Source organism: Malaclemys terrapin, chromosome 2, assembly GCF_027887155.1.
Source record: "Malaclemys terrapin pileata isolate rMalTer1 chromosome 2, rMalTer1.hap1, whole genome shotgun sequence".
Taxonomy (NCBI): Eukaryota; Metazoa; Chordata; order Testudines; family Emydidae; genus Malaclemys; species Malaclemys terrapin.
Window position 1 is genome coordinate 23961162 of NC_071506.1, and position 16261 is coordinate 23977422.

Sequence of the window (16261 nt, forward strand, 5' to 3'; positions counted from 1 at the left end):
CTAAGCTACGTCGACTCCAGCTACGTTATTCATGTAGCTGGAGTAGCGTAACTTAGGTCGACTTAACGTGGTGGTGTTGACACAGGGATAGTGGGGAATTCTCAGTACAGAAGCAGCAGCTTCTAGGCCAGTGGTCCCCAACTTTTTCCGTGGGGCAGGCACCAGACGACTACCTGCCGAGGACAGTGGCCGCCAGACAAGCAGCTGCCAAAATGCCGCCGTGAAGTGGCAATGTCAAGAGGCGTCGCTGCCGAAATGCCGCCGAAATTCGTGAAGCAGCAACGTCAAGAGGCGTCGCCACCTAAATGCCGCCAAGAAGTAGCGTCATCAAAATTCGGTGGCATTTCAGCGGTAGCGCTTCTTGATGTTGCCGCTTCTCTGTGGCATTTCGGTGGCTGCTTTTCCGGTGGCCAGTAGGTGGGCGCACGTGCATGCCCCGGTGGGCGCCATGGCACCTGTGGGCACTGCGTTGGGGACCCCTGTTTTAGGCTTATGAGAAATGTTTAGTACATAAACTCTATGTAAGCTGGTAGTAAGGAGGTGCAAATGGGTATTTAAAGAGGAATACCGGGACTGACATTCCTGATGAGACCATTGTAGTCCATCTTCAATATCCTGCCTACAGTAGTGTCCTATTTCTGATGCTTAAGAAAATGAACACTGGGAAAATCAATGATACAATGCACCTAGACACTTGTGCAATGACACATAATTAAACAGGGCAAAAAAATCCTTCAGAGCCCATGCGATTTCACTTTCTGAAGCCCGGAATGTGAGCCGATTATGCCTGGAAGCACACATTTTGCTGATCTGTTTGTGAGCTTGTTTCTCTCACCAACAGAAGTTGGTCCCACTAAAGATATTACCTCACCCATGTTGTCACCCAGGCATGCTGTCATTTGCCCAAGGAAGTTAGAAGCAGAGCCAGGAATATACCCAGGAGTACTGACTCCCAGTCCTACACGCTGATAGTCAAGGGCCAGATGGCCCTTGTAGAGTTTTCACCATATTGTCCCACTGGGCGTGGGGAAGAGAGCCCTGCAGAACAAACAGGGGACTCAGGAGGCCTCCACTCAAGCTCTGATTCTGCCTCTTCCTCCATCGAGTCGCATGGCTGCAAGGGAGGTGTGCTAGCAGCTGTCCTCAGGATCCCCCGCAAAAGATGGGAGGGTGCCAAAGCTGGAAAGGGGCTGTGGAAGTTAATGTCTCAAGCCAGGCCTGCCTTGCAGGATGAAAGTGGGGTACTGTGATGACATACAGCTCTGTGGAAGAGGCACATTTCCCCAGCCACATGGTCAGAGGCAGATCTGCACACATTAACCTGGCCCTGCTTTAATTTCTCATGGTTTGTCTTGTTTTGTCTTTTTTTTAAATCAAGGAAATTGATCAGAAGCTACGAATGTGTGGAAAGTTTCCATCAAGTCAAAGATGGACAAACCTAGAAAACTTTATATCCCAGCAGCAAAGAAATCGCACTTAGGGAGGAGTGGGCCAGATCTTCAGCTAGTATAAATTGGCCTACCTCCATTATTTATACCAACTGAGGATTCGGCCCATTATGTCTTTCAAAAATCTCCCTGCTCTAGGCATAATGTCTTTGCCTTTGTGATTTTATCTATTCAGATGAGCTTTTGTGTACAGTACTCTCCAAGGTACAGTGTTTCAGAATGGAGGCATCTGATTCTCAAATGCCAAACTCCTGTTGCTTTACTTCCTTTTTATTTTATAATACACTTTCTTCATTAAACAGTACCATTCTGTGATGTCAGGCACAAGGAAGCTTTCTTTAAGATGTGCAAAAGAAATTGTTAGTTGGGAATTAATATTTAAATTTAGGGATTATCTTACATTGCAAATATTGGAGCAGTGGCCTTTTGTTATATATTGTCTCTGTGTACAACATTGATCGTTTACATATGGTGAGATTAAAAAAAAAAGACATTTATAGTCCTGTTTTCTTGTGGTTTCACTTTCTCAGTCTCTCCAAGATTTAGTGTTTAACCTTTAAATGGTGAAATGTTTCTCTGCATTCATCATTACAATTGAATTGTTGCAATGTCCTTGAATTACTTCTCTAACTTCCTGCACGCCTCTTAAAATATGGATCATTTCAAGGATAAAAGAGATATTTGGATGTACATTTTATCTTAAAATGACTTTTTCTAAAATGTAGCTTCCAGGCTAGGTGAACAAACCTTTCTTTGCCACTCAGCTGGTCATACTGGAGTAAAAGTAGTTTCAATTTTTCTTTATGTTCCAAAAAAATATAAGAGAAAAGTTCAAGGTTACAGTTAGCTAGTGCATTTGAAATTATCTGTGCTTTAGTTGTTTAAGGAAAAATATATACAAAATGATACTTGGTGTCTGCCCTTAGATATTTTATAGGAGCCTATTACCTTGTTAGCTAACATCATTTATTGTGAAGGTAGGCTGCAGATTTGTAGGTTTTATCAGAAATACATTTTGCCACTGGAAAGAAGAGGTTTCTCTCTATATAATGTTATCTGAATTAGCACTCATATCTCTGAAGCAAAGCATACAGTTTAGGGCTTAAGCATTAAGGCCAGAGTCAGGTGCATAATTGTGTAGCTAATTTTTACGCACAATTGCCACAATCCCTGATGCAAATTGAATGTTTTGTACACCCAGATGAATATTTAGACACCTTGTCATCCGTTTAGACATCCTGTTGCTCCTTTGTATGTGCAGTTGCTTTAATTGTGAGGCAGATTTGGTGCTCGCTGCCCTGTGCTTCCAATGTTTTGAAAATCAGGCTCAGCAAGTATCATTCCTAGCCCAAATGAGAGAGAACTAGGATCATATATAACCCCAGTCCCAAGATTTTGGGGCTGCTTGGTTGTGTTGTGTCCAGTTCTTGGAAGATGTGTCCACATCACAAAAGCCACCCCCACTAGCACTATTTGCCACTCTTGTTGGTAGCCTCAACGGGGACGTCAAGCTCTGAGTGGGCTTGGAAACTGAGTCACACTCTCTCCCATATGCAGGTCAGTGTTAAGGCCTCTTGCCCTGCTTCTGCCCATTCTGTACCTGTTGTGTGGATAAACAGAAGCCTTCAGTCTGCAAGGCTGTTACTCGCGAACCTTTCACCAGCACTAAATTCACTCCATTGCGTAGAGCGGTGCAACGTGAAAGTCTGAGCAGCGCCAAGCAATGCAAACATTTTATTTTGTTTTTAAATCCAATTTCAGGTTGGTCCATTCAGGTCCAGGTAAAGGATCCCCACAATCTGGGGTGGATTTATCTTTTGCAACACGCACTGGTACAAGGCAAGGGATTGAAACCCATCTCTTCAGGACAGAGACTAGCCGAGACCTCTCACTGTGGACAAGGAACATAGTGCAAGGCTGCCACAATTCAGCTGAGCTCATCACGGAAATCACAACCTGTGAGTAACACTTGGAAGTTCTTCTTTATGTTGAGTCACTTTGGCATTTGTCCTTAGGCTATTTCTCAGTACGAGAATCAAAACGCTGGATCTGTGATCATTAGTCCGGGATCAATGCTTGGAGAAGTTTATTGGTCTCTCCAAGTTATTTCCACTGAAGCTGATTGAAACTTCAGAACATAGACAAAATGTTTCTATGAAAAGTTCATTGCTGCTTTTGCAGCCAGCTCTTAACTTCTATAGTAACTGTGGCAAATTGTGTGTTTTCAGGCCCCTTGTCGTGTCATTCTGACTTCCATTTTGCTCTTTTCTTCCTCATTCTGATACGGGTCTAGCAGCCAATAATGCATGAAGTGCTAGAGTCAGAGATGGGGACCTCATGCCTTTGGGAAGTGATTGTCATGATGAGAAAGGAGGGGCTCCTGCTGCTGCTATGCTTGTATTTCAAAGGCCTCAGCTCTGTGACCCCTGGAAAGAACATCCTCCTGGAGTAAGAGGAGACATCGGGGGGAGGGAGTAAAGGTTACTGGTGATCTGGTTGGGGGACCTATCTGCAAAGAAGAGTGGGTAAGGTCAGAGCCATACATGTCCAAAATTCACAAATAGATATAGGCCATTTACCCACCTTGACCTGCGTTTTTTTTTAAATAATAAATGGGGGCCAGTCTAATAACAATGGGTGCAAACCACCTCCCCCTTTCAGACAATCTATCTTCCTTCTAAGATGCAGTCAAGATTGAGTGACTGAGCACGGCAGTCCCTCTTCTTAGGGCTTGTGTACAGGGGAAAATGGCATAGCTACTCTGGATTATCTCCCTGTCTGGATGCTCTCATTCTGGAATAAGTGTATCCACAAGTGGAGTTATTCCAGAATAGCAATAGGGCTTCAAATTCACACCGCACCTTATTTCAGATTAACTTCCCCATGTGGACAAGCCCATATTTTGGCCTACTGATCTCGAATGCCTGGCTGAGCCCCCTTCACCCTGCCGCTCCTATTTGTTGGTTTGCCTTCATACTTGTTCAAAGGGGTGCAGTTCTTGCTGTTCAAGACCCATCCCCAAAACCTGTAAAATCCTTGTTTTGTGATCTCTTTGCCACCCACTCTTTCATCAATGCTGTTAAAATTGGGTGCTCCATCAATTCTACCTGAAGGTCTAAGTCTCATCTGGCACTCAGTCCCCGAGCTAACGTAAAGGTTAAGTCAGCCATGCTGCAGAATTCCTGCCGCAATAGATGCTGGTTACAATTATCAGGGGCTTTTTTCAATTACCAGGAAACTAATTAGTACTCAAAAGAGTCTTCATCTTTGTTGAAATTCTTCAGTGATTCCCTTTGCAGCTTTTAACTTTTGATGCTCATTTTGTGCTTGAAAAGCGAGGCTGGCTCTTTGAATGTCTGTTTTGGAAGCAGGGGTGCTACCTGAATCTTAAGGTTAATGAGATTTTCTTTTGTACCTTGGCATTCAGAGATGCGCACAAACATGAAGGGTGAGACAAATTAGGTCCAGGGGAATTACTTTTTTTTATTTACTCCCTATAACACCCAACAAATTAATTTAACTCTATATATTTGAATCCTGTTTGGGTGTTGTAAGGCAGAAAGAATTTCAGTAGTCTTTCACAGGCTGGAGGTGCAGAACAGGGATTTGATTAATTTACTGATGGTCTATATCAAATGTGAAGTTTCACCAGGTATCAGTCGGTTCTCAGAGTGCTGCTTTTCATAGTCCTTCTCCACAGCTCTTCAGGCCAGCCTTTAAAAATAACCCTTTTTAATGCTAAGTGGTGTAAACAACTGTACTAATTTTAGGGCATGTCCGCACAGCTCTGATTTTGTGGCCAATGACAGGCAGTTATCTTAACTGCTTACAAGGAACACCGCTCAGTTTACATCATCCACTCAGCTGGCTTTCTTCCATCCACACCCAACACTTATCTGCCTAGCTCCGTCCTGACAAGGACATTCATGTCAGTTGATCCACTGTGCCTCTGTAAGGAGTAGTGTCCTGAGGAGGTGCCCATGAAGCCAGATCAGCTGCTCAGGGGGCAATGCATTCGGAAGTGTCCTAGTGCAGAGAGGGAGCCTCCTGGGAGAAAGGAGGACGAACCAAATTAGTTACTCAGAGTAGGAGTAGCAAAAGCTTCCTAAAAGTGAGGGGACCATCAGCGCCCAAACCATGGCCGCACCACCCCTTCCCACCAAGCCCAGACACAATTGGGGGTTCTGTCTGCACTGCATAAAACAAACATTTGAAACACTTATGGAGAGGATTGAAGAGAGAGCTTCAAATTAGAACATGTAGATATCTTTGAACAGTTAGGGACAAAGTATGGAGCAACTGATCTCATATTGGAGGTCAGGGGAAGGCATAGTATCCTTCATGTCCATGAGGGGCTTATTTCCAGGTAGAACTTCAGGCAGATGAAGGTACAGACTGCATTATGCAGATGTCCACTCCTTTTGAGCAAGGAATCAATCATTCAGGTAAGTATACCTGTAAGCAGTCAATGAGTTGCATTGTGGAGGTAACTTGCCCTGCTGAGCACAGGAACAGCAGTAAACAGCACAGAAGGAACAACTAATTTCACCTGCTCTCTATCCCTGAGCAAGAGCAAAGGATGAGGAAGGGCTTTACATATGCCTAATGGAAATTCTGTTTGCCAACTGGAACCAGCTAACTTTCAATCAAAATCTGGAACAGAGCAAGGGCAACTCACCCTCCTGTAGAAATCACAGACCAGCAGAAACCAAGAGAATCCTGTGAAAGGACTCTAGTGAAACCTACTAGAATTTCCATGGGAGTTGGTACAGAATATGTGTGTGTGTGTCTATTATGCATAACACACACACCACTATATATGTTCAGGGAAACTCAGTGAAAGCTAAGGAATAGTGACTCTGAAATACAGAATAAAGCCACATAAAGTACTCTTTTCTCACCCTGACATTCAAATCCACACCGTCTAGTTCTTTAGCTACTCATCTCCAATCACCAATCTCATACCCACACTACTTTAACTCTATTTGTTTCAGAAAAGTGGCTTGAGTTTATGTCTATAAAAGAATGTTGGTTTCTTTTTATTTTAAATAGAATTTGGAAGAGGTTTAAAGCAGGTCAAAATGTGGAAGTAGACAGAGTGACAGTTTCCTTTAAAAGGTATTTTCCTTGTTAATGTTGTAAGTAGAGTGGATAATAAGTCGCCATAGACGTGAATGGTATTTTACAAATACAAGCTTCTTAAGGGCAGAGGTCTCATAATCTAAATTTTGTTTTTCGTGTTCAGCTTGCACCTACAAAAACCAGGAGTGCCGTTTGACCATCCATTATGAACATGGATTCTCTCTCACAGTTGAACCACAAGATGGTGCCTTGTCCAAAACAATTGCACAGTGTCCCTATGAAAAACTAAAAATGTCTTCAGATGATGGCATTAGGATGCTTTATTTAGACTTCGGAGGCAAAGATGGAGAATTTGTAAGTACTGCATTTAGCTATGGGAATGCAGGTTACCATTTGTGCATGCAACTATTTCAAGCAATTATTCTTTGCATGATTAGCATGACAGTGTGCTCAATGGAGCTGACTGTCCTTGAGTTCATGGTTTGGGGCAGGCACTTACAAACCTAGCTAACATAGATTAAATATACACATAGAAACAATTCTTGGGTGCCATGATTTCTGGTAATCAAAACGTAAATTGTTCCGTGCACTGTTGAACTCCTAAAATAACAATGACTGATATCTATTAAAATTTATAAGGAAATTGGCAAGGCCTTTTATCAAGATTACATGGGTATGATCGGTCCTTAGAAAGAGTCAATAAAATAAAAATGGGGTAGGGATAAAATGGTAAAACCATGCAAGGAAGGAAGAATGATTTCCTGTATTTAGGGACAAATGGAGTTCCATGGTGGTCAGACACTCCAGAGTTTTTGCATTTGTATGCATCAATCTATAAACACTTATGAAAAATGCAAACACTTGTTAACCAAAGGACTGATTTTCAAACATGCTCGCACCCACAGTGACACTTAGGGCCAGATTTTCAAAAGAACTCAGCCACCAATCTGTTGTGCACTTTTGAAAACCTGGCCACTTCTTTTGGTGCACAAATTGGCTTTAAGCACTTCTGAAGATCTGCCACAATTGCGGGTGCTAAGATCTTTTGAAAATTCTGTCCTATGTGTCCAGTCCTGCAAAATGCTAAGTGCTTGCTACTCCCAGTTAAGTTACTCTACGTTGAAGATACTCGGCACGTAATAGGATCAGGCCATAATGTTGCACTTTAATGCCATCGACCTGCAACAGTGGGAGAGAATGGCTTAGAAAGTCATTTTCTGTGGAAACACACTGTTCCCATTATTTTAATGTAGAACAAAGAGTGGAAATAAATGGCCATTTAAAATATAGTACCACTATTCCTGGCTTTATGAAATCCTAACATCAGAAGCAAAGAACCATATCAGCATCAAGTGCAGAACAAAACATAGACTCGTTTCGAGGGTAGAGGCTGGGGGCTAGATCCACAAAAAGGATTTAGTCTCAGCACTGTAGCACCTAACCCTTAGCTACCCTTCTGCCTGTGGAATCCACAACCCTGAGTTAGGTACCCAGGCTCTGTATGTAAGGCATGTGGAGAATTAGGTGCCTAGGAATGGGATTCACAAAAGCCAGCAGGCAGAGCAGGGAGTCACCTCAGCAAGCCACCAGGAAATACTGGAGAGGGGTGGGACCTAAGCCTAAACCCCACCCCTTAAAAGGACTTAGGCAGGGTTCATGAACGCTCTTCTGACATTGGGAACCTAAGCCAGGTCAGCTTTCTCACAAAAATACCCCAAGAGAACCCCCCCTCTATCCGCACCCCTGCCAGGAGCCCAGTTGTTAGAACAATCCCCAGGATGTGGAAGACCCAAGTTCCAATCCCTGTTCCATATACAAACTGGGACAGTTTCAACAGGAGAGACTGAGACAATCCTACCTCAAATATCCCATAGCCCAGTGGTTAGGGCACTCTGCTGAGAGCTGGGCAATCCAAGTTCATATTCTTTCTCCAAATCAGATAGAGGGAACAAATGATCCCAGGACTCCTGGGGGAGCAGCCTAACCACTGGGCTAAAGGTTTCATATAGACAGCAGTATCCCCACCACCATTGCTTTGTATGGGGCTGATCAGTTAGTTAGCCTCTGAGCCTGCCTACTGGAGCACGTCCCACAGTGAGTTAGTTGGGGGAAGACCTCATTTGAAGATCCTGAGGGGTCGTAGGCATGAGCTAGGTGCCTGGGCATCAGGACTGAAGTGATTGTGTACATGCCCAACGGCAAATATTTAGGGGCTTAGGAGACTTTATTGGTGGAAATGTAGGTGCCTAGAGAGTTTAGGCACCTACAGCGTTAGGGAACAGCTAAGTGAGGGGTTTGAGGATCTAAATTTTGGACTTCAGCACCTAGAGTGGAAGTTAGGTGCCTAAATCCTTGTGTGGAGCTAGGCTGGTATTAATGGCAGGATTCTATAATGGACGAATTGACTGTCCTGCTATTACCTACTACATAGTGATGACACCTTGCACTGTACTGCTCATGAGTTTCCATGTTTATTCTATGTAGAATGAGGTCTAACGTTGAAAACAGAACAGCAATAGTTGCTATAGTGCGATCAATGGGATACAAAACATTCCATCTGCTGTTGCAGGAAGTGAAGTGAAGAATCTATTTTCCTTCTGGAAACTGGCTTGACTAGCAGTTGTTGAGGCACTGGCCCTCCAGAACAGCCAGTTGCCATCTTTATTTACCCCATTGGCTAGTTAAAAGATGGTGCACCCTGACTGGTCCATCTATAGCTGCTAGGATAACAATGACAACATGTACAGCGAACAAGTATTTCAGAGACCCAGCCTACTCATAGTGAAGTTGAGAGTTCTCCTATTAGCATCAAAAAGAGTAAGAACAGACCCTTAATGGAAAGTGACATAGATCCATGTGACATTTAGAAATTATATTCTATATACACCTCTACCCCAATATAACGTGACCCGATATAGCACAAATTTGGATATAACGTGGTAAAGCAGTGCTCGTGGGGGGGGGGGCTGCACAAAGCAAGTTCGATATAACGCGGAAAGTTTTTTTGGCTCCTGAGAACAGCGTTATATCGGGGTAGAGGTATATAGTGAAATCCATTGTAGCCACCTACTTTTGGACCTGAAAAGGCAGCTGCCTAGAGCATGTTGGTGTTAGTATAAAACTGAAGTCAAATTGTACACTAAATATTTGGAAATTGTTCTTAAGACAGCTTGTCTACAACAGGCAGCTTCTTGTTTAATTTTCACTGAGATGCTGATACATCCTAATCTGAGCTAAATTATTCACTCGATCCCACCATTCTTATGGCTTCTAAACTCAGTTCAGAATTTTGTATTGTTCTATCACTCAGAATAGGTTTTGTGTGGCTGCCTACATCAGGAAGTTCAGACAGAAGCATGGGGGAGACAGTTGAAATGTTCTGCAAATGTAGTCAGGTACTTCACTCAGAAAAGCCTGTAAACACCTTGCACCGTTTCTGCTGTTGCTCTGCTGTCAGGCTCAGACACATACAGATTTTATTTTTTGCACTTGCAAAGCAGAACACATTAAACAAACGAAAGTAGAATTAAGGCAATTATTAAAAAAAAAAATTTTCAGGCTATGTCGTCGTCTTAATGTTGAAAGGCGTTTTTGGATGGGCCGCGGGGAGTCAATTTTACTCAGTTCGCTAAAGCTATGCAAAAGTATGCCCTTTCCAACTGCTACCTCAAACAGAGTCTGGGAGGCCATGGGTCAGTGCATTAACCAATCTCAGACAGTGTTCTGATGAAGTGGGTTCTAGCCCACGAAAGCTTATGCCCAAATAAATTGGTTAGTCTCTAAGGTGCCACAATGACTCCTCATTGTTCTCTGAACACAGACTGACTGCTTGAATTGTTACAGCCTGCAAACCTCAGGCACTCAGCCTCTCTTTCACAATCCAAACTGTGCCCCCTAACCTTCCCCTCTCCTGGGTGAGGCTCCCTTTAACAGCTGGAACTTGAACCTGTTGGAAAACTTCAGGGGTTAAACTACTTCCATCCTTTGAACAGAACTATTGGGATTCCCTGTGAGAGCTTTCTACTCGGCTTATCCAGAACTCCATATCCAGTTCTGGGAGGACACTTCATCCAGTTCTCTGGGATCCAAAAAACTCAGTTCGACTCCAGTATGTCACTCAGATTATTGCGTTAGATATGTAACAGCTCTTTGACTGTGCTGGCCTGGCCCAACAACTGGTGGCACCACAATTCCAATTCATGTCACACACCACAAACCATGTCACACATCTTTCCTAACCCCTAACATCTATACTTCTTGCATGTAAAGACGAATTGCTTTGCAGATTGTGTAAGGCAAGCTTGTATGCAGTGTTGGGCCCAGGATATTAGAGAGAGAAGGGTGAGGTAATACCTTTTATTGGACCAACTTCTGTTGGTGAGAGAGAGAGAGAGAGAGAGAAGATTTCAAACTTACAGACCTCTTCTTCAGGTGATTCCCGGAACCTGAAGAAGAACTCTGTGTAAGCTGGAAAACTTGTGTCTCTCTCTCTCTCCAACAGGAATTGGTCCAGTAAAAGATATTACCTCATCCATCTAGTCTCTCTAAAGCAAGCTTATCAGGTCAGGGTTTTTCTGTATACCTTATTTATTCTAAACATATCCACAATAGTTAGTTTTTGTTTCCCTTATTTACTATAAATGTATTCACAATAGTTAGTAGTTTCAGCAATTACTTGTTCAGGGATGTCTTATATTAAGTTGGACCTGCTCGCATCAGCTAAGCCAGCCCTACAGGAACCTATAATGTTCAGTTTCTAGACCCATCAGAAAGCAAACTCTGCAGCTGTAGGATTTTTTGCACAGTGCCAGGGTCATTGATTACTCTTAATGACCCAAGTATTTGCAACAAGACAAGCTGTAGAAAAATAAGATGCAGCGTGATGGATATGATAAAGTGCTGTTTCTTTTATCTGATTGCTTTAAAAATATTAGCAGGTAATAAATCAAGTAAATAATCTGCAAATGACTGCTAGTTTTATCAGTGCTTTGTGACCTGAACAACCACTAACTCCATCTCTTTTCTAATTTCAGCAACTGGACCTTCATTCTTGTCCAAAGCCAATTGTGTTCATCATTCATTCATTCCTTTCAGCTAAGATTACAAGACTTGGTTTGGTGGCGTAAGTTACATCTGTTTCCTAAAAGAAAAATGAAGCTGCCATGGTAATCTGAAGTACAATCAATAGAAGACACCTGTAGCTGCTAGCAATCTACAAAAGATTGGAGTTCAATGCAGGGACTTCAGCTCTGGTGATTCTCCAAGGCCCAGCCTTCATTTTGATCAGCTACAAAGGAGGCACACACAGAAAAAGACCAACAGATTTCAGACTCAGAATAGTCCTTTAAATCACTGTCAGTTGCAGGAGACAACAACATAACTCATTGTAAATAATGGCAAAAATGGAATTTTACAATGTTAATTTAAAGCCACATACTGTGCAGTGGAAATGAGTATTGTACTGTATGGGTAGACATTTCGAAATCATAAATCGTGCCTATTTCAAAGTATTTGTTTATATAGAGTAAGTAAGGGCTAAGCGGATGCAAGACTGGGCACTTATCAGTTGTGATTCAGAATAAGGCTTGATTTTTTTCTCTTTTTTAATACTATATGAAGTGGCGGCTTTACGAAGATTTAAAAAAAAAATCAGTAAAATATGACTTTCATCCCAGTTTGTGCTATTTAAATGACTTGCTGTTCCATAAGGAGCCATGAGAGGCACCCACTTTAATACCCCAGCGGGTAGGTTGTGTGTATGTGCATATACTCTGGCAGGGTGCTCTAAAGCAGGGGTTCTCAACCTTTTTCTGTCTGACACCATCCCCCCCAACATGCTATAACAACTCCCCAGCCCACCTGTGCCCCCAAAACTATTTTTCTCATATCCAGTAGATTAAAAGCCTGGGCTGGCATTAGGGCGTAGCAAACAGGGCAATTGCCTGGCGCCCCACGCCACAAGGGGTCCCATGAAGCAAAGTTGCTGGGGCTTCAGCTTTCTGCCCTGGGCTCCAATGAGTCTGATGTCAGCCCTGCTCTCTGGTTCATTTTGGCATACCCCCACTTGAGAACCTCTGCTCTAAAGCAGCAAAGAGGTCCTTAGTGAACAGCCCAGCACCCAAATCAGAGCATTGAGGGGCATTTTCAAATGGTCCATATGTAATGAGCATATGTGCACATTCTTGTAGGGGGCACCAAAGTAATTATAGGACTTTTGTGGTTAACAGGCTATTCAACAAGAGAGCACAAAGGGGCCTCTTCAAGTGTCCTTAACTTATGAGCACACAGGGTAAACTTTTTGAAAGAACTAACCTAACTTTAAGAGCCTAAGTCCCACTGAAGGTCAGGGGCACCTAGTTGCTTTTGAAAATTTTACCCGCAAGACAAGTTACAGTGCCTCACTTAACATTGTGACCTAGTAGTATGTCCTGCTGCTAAATCAGTTAAATTGAAATAGATTTCATTAAGAAACATGTGTGGCTCTGTAATAATTCATTTAAAAATGTATTTGAGATTCAAAAAGTGGCCTGAGAATTTAGTAGGAGTGGAATGAAAAACTGTTGATCAAGTTGAATTTATATCACTTTTAAGCTGCAAACAGAACTAACTCTTTGAAATAGATATTCATAATATGTTGACACTAAAGCCACATTTTGAACGCCAGGCTCTTAGAAAGAAGCAGAAGTCATGAATGTGATTGCTTGCAGAAGTTCAGCTGTAGCATTACAATGATTTGAATTTCTTTTTAAACTTTACAAGTAAAGTAAGTTTTAATTTAAATAAAAAGAAGAACAGGAGTACTTGTGGCACCTTAGAGACTAACAAATTTATTAGAGCATAAGCTTTCGTGGACTACAGCCCACTTCTTCGGATGCATATACCTTTAATTTAAATGTCACTCAACTGGCAAAGAAAACAAATCACACATACTAAATAATAAAACAGTGATTCCATTGTAATTGTTTTTCAGTTGAGGTCTTGAGCACAGTAAATAAGTCAAATCTGTTTCCACATACATAAAGCTTTAATTTATGGTGGTTTTCATACATATGTTAATTAGTAATAGAAAAATACTCATTTTAAAATTTTAAAGAGATGCTGGGCTGAATTCACAAACACTGTATTGTACTTGCAAAACGTTATACCCAAGAGGGTAATTTTTGAACAATACACAAATATAGTTATCTTCACAAAAATGGTGAAAGTGATTTGCCTATCTAGTAACTTTCATTTCTACCTTAATGGCACTTACAATAAGGAATTAAAACTTATTTTATATCCACCCCCCCCCCCCCAAATAAATGTTAAATAATTTGCCAGTATTTTCCTTTCATGCAGTTATCTGTGGCAGATCTTTGATCTCTTCTGGTTTAGGTATGCATGATTTTAGGGTTACCTCTTTCAGGGAGGCTAGTAGAGGGTTGGGCCTTTGATCATAGAATCTATTTCAGTAAAAGCCTATGCAAAATGTATCAAAAAGTAAATGCCAAGGTTTGTGAATTTAACAGAGGCGGCATCGCCCCTGAAACCTTCTAGATCACATAATGCAAAGTGTTTTTTCTTCAAGTACTAAATGTTTATGCATTTGGACCCCTGTTCCTATAGAAATTTCAGAGAGTCAAGCTGCAGCTTGTGTACTGTGGATAAGAGTCAATACATATGTAACTTATACTGCACTATGTCCTTATTCCTTTAACACGTAAAGTCACTGGAATGTTATATAAACATGTATGTTCAATGTAAATAATCAGAAATCATTAGTATCAATAATTAAATTACACAGTACGTAATCTAAGGTGCTCAGTTCTATATGAAGTATAAGTGAATAACTAAATAGTTTGCAAAGAAAGTCCATATTATATATTTATAGACAAATTAAAAATTATGGTAATTACAAATGTTATATCTTCATCATTTACAGATTTTGGAGTGATTCATATTTGGATGGGATTGACAAAATATGGGCCTACTCCACATTTATAAGAGTATAGTTTATATTTTAGAGGAAAAGAATATATTTAATAAAAGTCATTTATTCGATTTTTGTGAGGAGCTTAATTTGTACAATAGGCTATTGAGAATTCTGTATTTACACCATTTCTGGTCTCAGGGAACATTACACTTAATTCATAAATAATTACTAAAACAAATATATGGAAAAACACATCTTCAGCTGGTTTAAAAGTGTATTATATTTATAGTGAGGCCAATGTTCTTTAGGAATGATTTTTAAATGGGAAAGAAAATGCACCATTATTAATAGTGTCAGCAGGGTGTTTGGTGGCCTGTGAAGTGTCTCAGTCCAGTTCCTAGTGGACAAATAACCACATCCTAATATGCACCTCTGTTGGCAGTCTCTCTCATCACCAAGGACAAAAAGGAAAAGGCAACTCTACTAGCTCATGAAGGCAGGTATGCAACTGTGAGGGGAAACCTACTGTGTCTATGAGATATCTTTCCAGCACATTTCACAAGCACTAAATTCATTTAGTTTTGCCCAACACAGTTTCCGAAGTGTGTGTCTGTCTGGTGGTAGCAGTAGTGTAGTGAGAGTGGACAAATCGCTGCATTTGAACACTTCATCAAAACAAGTAGCTGGGGAAAGAGGATTTGGTTTCCTCTCACCATTCAAATGTGTAAATAATGCCTTAAATAGAAAAACAATGTATCTTGTCTATATACCCTGGTCATTTAACTAACTATATTGCGGTTTCAGAGAGAAAGTGTTCAGTCTAGTTTAGAACAGGCTTCCCAGGCAGACACTTATGGAGAAGGAGGGGACTGTTATTAAAGTTCATTATTCACAAATAATATTTTAACTCTAAATAGAACATTCTTGTCATTGTAAAACCTGTATAGAAATATCACTAATATTAGCAAGAATAGAGCATCTATACAGAAGAGATCAGAAAAGTACTACCATCTATATTGTATATCACTGTGATCGGTGTCGGTCCACCTACCCGCTAGGGGGCGGTGGGGAGCTACGACGTCACTGGCCAGCCTGGGTCACGCCTCTGCCACTGGGGAATTAGCGGCAGGAAGGACACCAGCCTGTGTCTGTAGCGTGCCCCTCAGGCAGGGGAGTGCCGGCAAAGGTCAATAGCGCGCCCCCCAGGCAGGGGAGCGCCGGCAAAGGTCAGTAGCGCGCCCCTCAGACAGGGGAGCGCCAGCAAACGTCAATAGCGCACCCCCCAGGCAGGGGAGCGCCGGCAAAGGTCAGTAGCGCGCCCCTCAGGCAGGGGAGCGCTGGCAAAGGTCCCGGCATGGGTCGGCCGGGTAGGGGAACGCAGGCCCACCCTACACCACTGCGTTCCAGCCCAGGGCCCTGACAGTGGCAGAACAAGGGTCCCGCCACTGGGTCAGCGAGGTCGTCCCGCTACATAGACTCTGTCCCTGGGCTACTTCCTACCCGATTGCTCGTCCGAATCCCTCTGGTTCCGCCAGTGCGTCGGGGTAGTCCGCTGTTGGCAGCTCCAGCTCCCCCTCAGGCTCAGGCTCCTCCAGCTCCTCCCGGTCCTCGGCTGCTGGCAGCTCCAGCTCCCCCTCCGGCTCCTCTAGTCCCTCTGGGTACTTGGCAGCGGGCAGTCCTGGCAGCCCCAGTCCTTCCTCCAGGTGAGGTTCCCACTGGTCCAGGGCCTCCCCTGGCGTGGCAGCAGGGTCTGAAGGGAGCAGCCCGCGGACTGCATCTGCCTCCCTCCCTGGTGCTGCCCTGACTGAGCTAAGGGCCC

General features: G+C 42.7%; 1 protein-coding gene across 2 annotated transcripts in view; it reads left to right on the forward strand.

Moving 5' to 3' along the window:
* The window catches only part of SNTB1 (syntrophin beta 1), a 159799-nt gene extending 145229 nt beyond the window's left edge, over positions 1-14570 (forward strand). The window contains exons 5-7 of one of the 2 annotated variants that reach the window (XM_054017548.1): positions 3210-3406; positions 6694-6884; positions 11564-14570. In XM_054017548.1, coding sequence (XP_053873523.1) covers positions 3210-3406; positions 6694-6884; positions 11564-11656 — 481 coding nt within the window. In that variant the 3' untranslated portion in view covers positions 11657-14570. The remainder of the gene's footprint in view (positions 1-3209; positions 3407-6693; positions 6885-11563) is intronic. The other variant, XM_054017549.1, reaches the window with a different exon arrangement.
* Positions 14571-16261: the final 1691 nt, after the last annotated feature.